The 9,721-nt window shown below is 36.7% G+C and overlaps 1 protein-coding gene across 1 annotated transcript; it reads right to left on the bottom strand.

Moving 5' to 3' along the window:
- Positions 1-728: 728 nt before the first annotated feature.
- On the bottom strand, positions 729-8,818 carry si:ch211-237l4.6 (uncharacterized protein LOC446130 homolog). The gene is made up of 3 exons (XM_038270439.1): positions 8,625-8,818; positions 2,275-2,370; positions 729-1,671 (listed from the first exon to the last, which is right to left on the bottom strand). The coding sequence occupies exons 2-3, from the start codon at positions 2,357-2,359 to the stop codon at positions 1,499-1,501; spliced, it is 258 nt and encodes an 85-aa protein (XP_038126367.1). The 5' UTR covers positions 2,360-2,370; positions 8,625-8,818; the 3' UTR covers positions 729-1,498.
- Between the last annotated feature and the right edge of the window lie 903 nt (positions 8,819-9,721).

The raw sequence follows: 9,721 nt of genomic DNA, 5'->3' as shown, positions 1-9,721 counted from the left end.
ATTTAATTAATTTAGTCCCTCAGCATCATGTCGGTCAATGTGGATAAACTGGCTTCACTGTGGATGGTGTGGACTTCTGATAGCAGGTCTGAATCTCTGGGTCGTTCTTTAAGATCCATCCACTGAAAGTTGTTGCTCAAACATGCAGGGTAGATGGGAGCTTATGTCTTACCTTAGGTGGTCTTTTGACAAAAGGTGTGGTACAAACAAAGCAGCGCTGATAACCGGACCACCATGCAGCCTCATTCCTGAACATAACCAATTTACCTTAAAAGGTGCCATTTTGAGGCAGTCATGACTTACTGAAAGTTAAGTGATCTCTGAGGACAATAATGCTGGTTTTAGAATGGATTACATGGGACTAAACCTCTGGAATGGCCCTCACTTTAACTAGCATTTTTAAATTAGAGACGAGCTGGAAAAAAATCCAGGTTAAATTAACAATTATATATCAAGAGTAGTAAATATTCTGCTAGAATAATGTAGGCAAGATGCAACTTTCTAAGGAATAATACCCAAATATTAATGTGTAGTTATAAAGAAAATTAATTTGAATGACTAAACCAAGCCAAGTCAAATCAAAATCAAAGCGTTGCTCTTATAAACCACTGTTAATGTTTTACATATTGAATCCGGATTTCCAGACAGGAAAAAAAGACGAAAACAACAAAGTTTCAAATGGATCCTGGAGCTAGAATAACATTATGAAAGCAACACACCACCCTTACTATTCATATATAAAACAGACATTTTATTATAAATCTTGTTAGAGTACTACAGATCAGAACATATTAGTTTAGGTGATAGATGAAGAAATTATCTCCACATATTAGAGTGTCAGTTCATTGTAAGCTATTACATTAAAGGATCTTAGCATTAGAGTATTTCATTGAAAAGGAGTTGGGGTTAAATAACAGCAGATATACAGTAAAAATGAAGTGTGGCTCAGTTTACTTCATTTCATAACACCACATAAAGAAGTTGAAGCTATATTTCCATGTCTGATCTCTAGGTTTATTTTCTGTTACAAAAAGAAATGACATTAAAAAAAGCACTTTTTTATTATTATTTTGTAGTGTTTCACAATTAGCTTGTAAAAAGTTAAATATTGTTAGTTCTGTGATTTAGAGGGAATTACTCAAAATGCTAAAATATCTACTGTTAAGTGAAAACATGCATTTTTTTCCCCCAAAATGTCGACACATAAAAAAACATAAAACATAAAAAAAAGTAATGCACTTAATGGTGAAGGAAGCTGTAAACGACCATGTCTTCTGCTCTCTCATCAGTCTGTTCATATGAGTCCACTGTTTCCAGAGTTAAGCTGACATATTAGTCCGTTCTCCTCAGACTTAATGAAACCTCTAGAGTTCTCTCAGAGATGAAGATGCATAAGAGACTGCAGGTCGAAGCTGTAGACGACCAACGGTTTGTGGTCTGCAGGTCTTTTGATCCTGCAATGGGGTCTGACTGCCTCCTCTGCAGTCATCTGATCATCTCAGTAGGTGGCGTCCACGGCGTTGATGTTGCTGTCCAGTTGGTGTCTGAAGGACAGCCTGGCCTTGGTGGAGAAGTAGATCTGGGTGCCCCGGCTGAGGCTACCCACTCCTTCGCTGTCGCTGCTCCATGACGTCGTGGAGGACAAACGAGGCTTAGTTTCCTCTGTGGGAACTATGGGAATAAAAGACAGAGTCAACCTACGTCCGACTTTACCCTCATAACTAATTAATTAACTAATTAAATGTTGCCTTGTGAAAGTCTATGTTTATTGTTGGGATTTTATGAGGAAAATCCAAGGAAATACTGTGTAGCGGAAAGGTTTTAATGATTAATTTAAAACCAGTTTAATTCATTTATACTTACTATGTATGAAAACTGACATTTGCCCTTTTTTCAAAATAGTTCAACGTCAGTCGAACTATAAAGTTTTTAAATATTTTCATAACGGCTGAGGGCTGGATTTTGATTGGTCTAATGATGCTTCTGACCTGGTCAATTGTTGCTTATGATATCAGAAGGTGAATCACTACCACACCCTCAAGTATTTTTCCAGGTTTATATATATATATATATATATATATAATATATCACTCCCCAACACAGAGTGTTGCTCTAAGAACAGCTTGGCTGCTTATCAGACTAATGTTTACTTCTCCTAACTTTGTAATGATCTATCACATACAATCCAAATAAAGAAGTTTGTAAAAAAGCTGAGAAAGTCTGACGAATTTAAATTTTCTCTTAAAAGTAGCCTACGATAAACTGTTTGCTCACCTGCTGGTGGGGGGGCCTCCCTGCTCTTGCAGCGCTCTTTGCAGCGCCTGTAAAAAGGAAAACACTGCAGCATCTTCACACCCATGGTGGAGCAATCTGAGGACAGAGAATGAACGTGGATGAGTTTAAAAGCACACAACAGTGACTTTCTCTTCCTATCCAGCTCTTATCAATGCAGCTCTTATCTGCCTGCAGCTTTATTCACAGTTCCTCGTCTCGTCACCTGGTCACCGTTTAAGGGGATTATGATGCTGCACTTCAAAGCCCCGATAGCTTAATGTGAGCTGACAGTATCTGTGAATGGCTGCGTGGCCCAGCAACCAGCCAGTCAGTCAGCGTTTGCTGTTGCCATCACCACTCTCATCCCGCCTGCTCTCTAATCCAGGTGAAGGGACGTCAGCGCACTAATGCACTTCAAGGAACGGATCAACTGCCCAGTGACAGTCAGCCTTGGATTACAGAGTTGACGCGATGTAAAAACATCCCAACTGAACACTGGCAGACTTATCTACAGGAGAAAAAATTATCGACTCAATTTCTTCATCACATCCAGAGAGAACCTTTTTTTTTAGTACAATTGAGTCAAACCCTCCATCATTCATCTGACTAAAGACAATGTGGTCAAGCTTACAGCGGAGCGCCCTGCGCTTTGAGACACAAAGTGACTTTTTATTTTAGCCTAATTAGGTTAAAAAATGGGTCATTACAAATGGAGCGCAGGGAGGAGATGGGTTATAGTTTCCTTTCATAGTCTGCAGAGACAAAAGGGGATTGTCACAGACTTGTCAGTTCTCCTTTGGTAAATGACATTCAACTGTTGCATGGCAATAAATAGCCACAGATCTCATTGGGCCGTACCTGATAGACAAAAGGACCATTTCTGCCAGATATAATTAGGTAATAAACTTATAATGACTTGGCATTTTCCAATTAATCATAATTAAAATCCTTTTAGGTTTATTATTTTAGAAGCTCATATCACATATTAGCATATACAATGATTGATGCGGGGGTGTTTGTGATATTTATTAATAGTATCATAAAAGATGCCCTGCCTACTACCTTGTCAGCAATGTTTAAAACACTTATTTGAAGCTAGCTTTCAAAACTTGACCAAAAGTTAGAGCTTGGTTCCTTTTCATCATAGGAAAACAAAAAATGAAGGAACTAAATCACATGAGACATACAGAGATGGTCAGGAGGTAGCCGTTTGCAGTCAAGCAAGCATTTGGTGCTATGCAAGATCACTGTGACATAAGGGTTTCCCATATTTCTGCACACAGATACAGAAAGTGACAGAAGTGTATCTGTAGCTGTGCATGAAGTCAGCACACATTTAGCTTTAATCTTAACATCTTTGGGCCACCTTAGCTACAATGATTTGGAGGATACGCAAGGATTTTCGAGCCAACTGGCCCCAAAGATGTCAAAGATCATTAGAATAGAATAGAAAAGAATAAAACAGAATAGAATAGAAAATCGGATAGCCAAAGGTCACTTAATAAATACTTTTTACGAAGTTAAACAAGATGAAACCAAAACTTTTTCACTAAAGGATCTTGTTTAGAGCATTGACAGATATTTTTTTTTTATCTGAAATGCAAAATTTTTACCTATTTTTTTACAATCTTGTTATATTTACTACTCCAAGTGGGTTGCTCTGTCAGTTAAAGGTACGTTTTAGGGTCTCTATACTCCAGTTAATGATTAATCGATTACTAGATTAGTTGACGATTATTTCAATAATCGATTAATCACGATTTATTGTTTCAGCCATAGTTCAATTTCTAACAAGTTAATGTGTGAAAACCTTGCAAAGTCAATATATTATTATTGCGTTCTCATGAAAAACAGCTGATTAAAAAAGGATGCAGATCCTTAAATAAAAATAAAAATGAGAAGTTTCACATTTCCAAGACTTGTTGTTAAACCCTTCGCTCACAAGCCTACTCCTTTTTTAACTCGAGACACTAAATGTTCAGTGAGCTAAAAAAAAAGAAACTATAAGAGAGCAAACTTGAGAAAACAGGCAGATGCAAATGAGAAACAAATGATTTGAAGCCTGCTCTCTCTCATGAGGACAAGAAGGGAGACTTTCATGACTCTATTTCCAAAGATAATTTACAAAGAACAGTAAAGCTATACACCAAGCTTCTACAGGGATGTGTAGTCTTAAGCTTGACCGACTTCTTAAAACTCATTTTGAGTTAAAATGCTTTTATCATCGGATCTGGATTTAACTGAAAAGCTCACTGAAATATAACACCACCCATGTCCTGTTCTGTGAGAAAACCTTAAAGTGTGTTAATCCCCTGAGCCCCATTGTTCGCAGAGGGAAGATTTGGATATCTAATGACAAACACTAAAACGTGATTGCAACATGGAGGGCTGTGGACTGTGCTGTGCTATTTTTTTTTTTTTTAATTGGGGGAAAAAAAGCAGGGGTAATACAGAGTATGTATTTCTCTGCACACAAGCACAGAGCTCATTAAGGCCCTGGCCAGTGGTGAGGAATTTTGGGCAGAGATCAGGACTGGCTGTGGGGGCCTGGCAGTACACAACGGACTGGGATTTTTGGAGGGGAAAAACATCGTCAGATGGTAAACATACACTCGCTGACCAAAGAAGGCAATGGGAAAAAAGAAAAGTTGTCAAAAAAAAAAAAAAGCCAAAACAGACAGCAGCAAGACAATAGGAAGGATTAAAATAGAGAATATGACATTCTTAGACCTCTAAATGTGGTTTTAGATGATCTGTTTGCAGCTGCTGGCTGACTGAGAAGGAAATTCTGCTGCCTTTCCAGGGAAACGGGCAGGAGGTTTGATTATAATCTGTGCCAGTGTGGTGTTACAGGTTCTCATGATTCTAATAACATGTTTGTGCACGTCTAAAGACATAATAAGCGGAGCTCGTCAAACCCTCTCTGTTCAACCTGTCTACAACTGTTACTCTTCAAATTCAGTTACCGTTTCCTCTAAACTGTTTTACTCTCAGTGCATGTCCTCTGATACCAAAGGGTGGGTCTGTTTAAAGCTGACTCATACAATAAAAGTAAGGTTGTTTATACACAACCATGATCCATTTAAACTGCAGCTTCTCTTCAAAACATCTTCATGAAAACCTTTAAACTGTGCTCTCTGTGCAAAACACACTTATAGAAGATCTTAAATTAATGTAATATCCTCAACAAGTCACAAGTATGTTCTTTGAAATGTCTGCAAATACTCACTGCTTCAGAAGAGCCACCACTGTATAAACTTTTTGTGTAGAAGAGACACCAATGAACAGATGAGGATTCACTTTAGCTTCTTGCGACTTTAAATAATTTAAATAAAATTTTTATTTTAAACTGTTTGCATCCTTTATACTGCAATCAGGAATTTCATACTACATAAAGGCACAATACCTTTTGCCTGTGTACCCAACGTCGCATAGCAGGTCGTTTTTTTAGTTCTCCCTGTCTTTGAAAACCCTTTTTAATGTTTTCATATAAAACACATCCCATGGTTTCCATTTTAACTAAAAAAAACATTGGCATGTGCGCAAGGTTAAAAAGAGAGGATGAGTTTTAATGTCTATTACAAACAGACTTAGTCATAACAGGGTAATATTACTGCTCCTGTGTATCCCTGAATAATTTAAACTTTACCCAAATCCAAAATATTGCACAAGAGATAATGAGTGTTCAAAATTTATAACACTAAACCAAATTTTCTGTTGTATATTCAGCCTTTCTGTTATCTGCTGAAAGTGTTGCTCTCGCTCACTCTTTTGCAGCTTTAACAAACAACACGAATGATGCGAAAGACCGTTTCCTGACACTGGTTATAATTTTAAAGACCACATTGATACTAAAAGTAACAAAGTCTGATAAAGTGATAACTTGTAGATGTTATGATGTTATGATTTGGAAAAGCTAAGTGTCTGACTAGCATCAGGTCAGGTAAATAAAAAAATAAAAAGATTCCAATAACAAGCCTTTTTTTTTTTTTTTTTTTACAGGCTATATCTTAAGTCAACAAAGATAACAGTGCTTTTAAACAGAACCTACAGCAAGTTAAAAAAAATGCTGATAGCCATAGCTCCATTTTAGCATTATTTATGCTGAAGCAATGTCCCTAATTACAAATTTGAGATATTTAATCTTTATTTCATTAAATATATGTTCTACAATCTAGTACATATATAGCCCATTTTTTTAACTTGTTTTTAACTATACACAATAGCAGAGCCACTCCATGGTTGCCATGTGCAACCATGGAGTGCCCAAGCTTTAGCATTAAAGCTTTTTTCCTTTAAAGAGAATTTATTAAATTCGCTTTAAATTCAAATGATTAAAGAGCAACTGGTTTTAAGAACAAAATGCCCTGAATAAACCCCTTGTTCTGCAGCCATTAATGTGAAGATACGATTCTGTGGAAGGATAAAATGCACGGAAAGCATATAAGCTCATCTTCCTCAGCGACAAGCAGGGGACGACTAACACACGTGTGTTTAAAATTCACACTGGATCCATTTGCATAAAGCTATGGAAAAATTGCTCAGGGCACAACAGATAAGTTTTTCTTTTTACATTTTTTTTATCTGCTGCTTGTGTGGCCACCTTCAATGCCGGTCTGGCCAACTGCACAAAACCTACAGCAAATAACAAAACCACCACTGCAGGTAACCATGAGAGTTTACCCCAGGCACAAGTAACATCAATTATTTTACTACCACTCATGGAATTAATTAGTATTAGTATCCCTATTACACAATAGAATATGTACAGTTTAAAATAACTCTGATGTATACCAAGTTTTAAAACCTTACAGAAGTTAAAAATGTATTTAAATTAAACTTTTTTTAAATTTTGATAAGTAAACTGTATGAGGTGAGTAAACCTTAAAAGCAGGCTAGATCCTGATTATCTTACTAAACATGTAAAGCTTTATGGCAAAAGCACTGGGTTTTTCTAGCTTCAAGTTAAATGAAATGGAGCACTACTGGGAGCACAGGTCAGATATGTACAGACAGCCTTCATTAAATCACATTAAATAAGTGTCGCACATAGTCTTCTATCATCTATGTGTAAACATGTTCTTTTAATGTTTTAGGGCATAAGATATACATAAAAAGTACGATTATAAGTCTGTATTGCAAAGAGTAAACATTTAAACCACAACTTGTAACCCGAATGTGCTGTACTCGGGTATGAGATCCTTTTTCAAATTTGAAAGTTAACTAAATATGGGACTTTAAGCACGTTTTGGAGCCCCCTGCTGGTCTGGAAGCCCTAAGCAGCCCCTTCATTTACTTATGACTCAGACCAACTGTCCTGGTTTCCAATATATAATAACATTTAGGGGAAATATTCTGGCCCCAAAGGTAAGTCAAATAGCAGTTAAAAATATAAATATATCAATTATATTATAATTAAACAGTCTTTAATATATAACAGATGAACCAAATATAACCAAAGGAGAATTTCACACCTTCCCTCTTCTACTGTCCCTACCTCTCATTTCTAAAAATTACTAAAATAATTGAACTTTATTGATCTCACATTAGAGGCATTTAACCCATCCTCTTGGGGAGCAGTGGGCTGCCATCCTGGGGAGCAATCGGGGGTTAAGGGTCTAGCTTATTTAGCCAGAGAGGCATTCTGTGGGAGTGAGTTTTGAACTCACAACCTCCAAGCTTCAAGATTCCAAGCTCTATGCCCTAATTTCTAGGCCACCCTACAAACATTTCAACAACTTCAATACATTTTCTAAATTTTCATCAGGAATATCCATTTTAAGCATTTTATCCATCATTAAAACCAAACTCTCCTATCTAATGCTGCATTTGTGTGGATCTTTGGAGGTTATTCTTTGCTCATGGGAGCTTCTAGGTTAGGAAGTGCAGCAGTTTCTTTCACTGATCTCTTCTGTTGCATGAATAAACAGTAAAATACAAGTCTGTGTTTACAGGATGAGCTCCCAGGAAGGGCGAGCATTTCTATTTTGCTTATTTAAGAGAGAGGTGCTGCTTAAACCTGACAGTACACGACTAAACATCCATAAAATAAGGTCAGCACTGCCTGCTGACAGTTAACTGGAACAATGAGTGACCCATTCAAGTGGAAATAATAAAGCTTGACACACAGTTTTCATTAAAAAGGTTGAAAATGTTACATTTTCAAAAATAGGAACCTCCCACTGACACACCTCCTTTTTTTTTAAATAACCAACAATTAATGTTATTTTTTCATTTTACACTTTAAACTTCAAAGCAATATTAATTTCTACTATTTAAAAGTATTTTAAATGGGGAAAGTGGTGCTAAACTATTTACTAAAAGAGAATCCAAGCAAGTTGTTTTCCTACCTGGTTTATTAAGCGTTGCTGAGAAACAAATTAGTATTTTTTGTTCTTTTCCAGCTGAAAAGTCTTTTTCAGCGCTCCTCTGACGTCACTGTCGCAGCTCAGCCTAATTTAAACCCTTTCCTTCAGTGGTCCCAGCAGCTCTGCCTCGTCCTGCACGTCCTGAGATCTGCCTCCTGTCCTCTTATGGGGGGGAAACTTCCGTGGCGCTGAACTTTAAATAGGCTTCAGTAATCCCTGGAGCATGCTGGACGGGAACGCCTCTTTCTCTCCCTCCCTCTGCTCAGCTTTCCTCATCAGCTGCAGACCTGCAGGCTTCCTCCTGCATGCTCTGCATTGTTGTGCCTCCATGTGATCTAAAATAGTATTATTAATAGCAGCACGTGTTCCAAATTTCCTATCTGTTATTTTTTAAACACAGAAGAATCCAGACTTGTTCTATTAACAGAATAGTTTGTAAATATAGAAAAGTTTCCTAGTCATATTTAGCATTAAAGGCTTTCAAATGGGCAGCAAAAAGATAGATAATTACATAATTGCACAAAACTAATTATACAACCATAATTATCAAATATATGAGGAAGACATTTTGAATAACAATGGGAAACTATGAGGGAACGATTGTTTTCTATTTCGCTATTTCATTGTACTGACTATCAGCCAACCAACCGCTGTGCTTTAATAAAAGTGTCTCTGGAACAGGATGATTTTAAGGGAAAAAATGAGTCTATCCCTGCTTCCCTGAATGAGCAGACCGGCAGGTTTTGTGCTTACTAGCAAGTTCGAGCAGGAGGAGTTGTTGGGGTTTTGTTTCATATTCTCTTTAACTGTAAATTATTTAGTGCAAGTTTAAGATAATCTACTTACAGACTAAGATGAGAGAAAATAATGGCGTGTTTAAGGGATTTCAGGATATAATACAAATTATTTGAAATATTTTGAGTTATTGGCACAACCTAAACTGCAGTTAATAAGAATAAAATGTTAGAGTATGATGTAATTTACTTTTTAAATTCTTTCATCAAAATCCTTATCTTTTAGTTAAAGTATGACTAAATGTATATACAATAGTTAAATACATAGGTATGAAATAGTTTAAT

The sequence above is a fragment of the Cyprinodon tularosa genome, unplaced genomic scaffold, assembly GCF_016077235.1.
Source record: "Cyprinodon tularosa strain WSP-4 unplaced genomic scaffold, ASM1607723v1 ctg76, whole genome shotgun sequence".
Taxonomy (NCBI): Eukaryota; Metazoa; Chordata; class Actinopteri; order Cyprinodontiformes; family Cyprinodontidae; genus Cyprinodon; species Cyprinodon tularosa.
This window is presented reverse-complemented; position numbering and strand designations above follow the sequence as displayed.

Bases quoted from the DNA above. Each gene is read 5' to 3' on its own strand.
- si:ch211-237l4.6 (XM_038270439.1), bottom strand. From the start codon at position 2,359: ATGGGTGTGAAGATGCTGCAGTGTTTTCCTTTTTACAGGCGCTGCAAA. The intron at 1,672-2,274 runs GTGAGCAAACAG...TTATTCCCATAG, and splicing joins GGAGGCCCCCCCACCAGCAG to TTCCCACAGAGGAAACTAAG.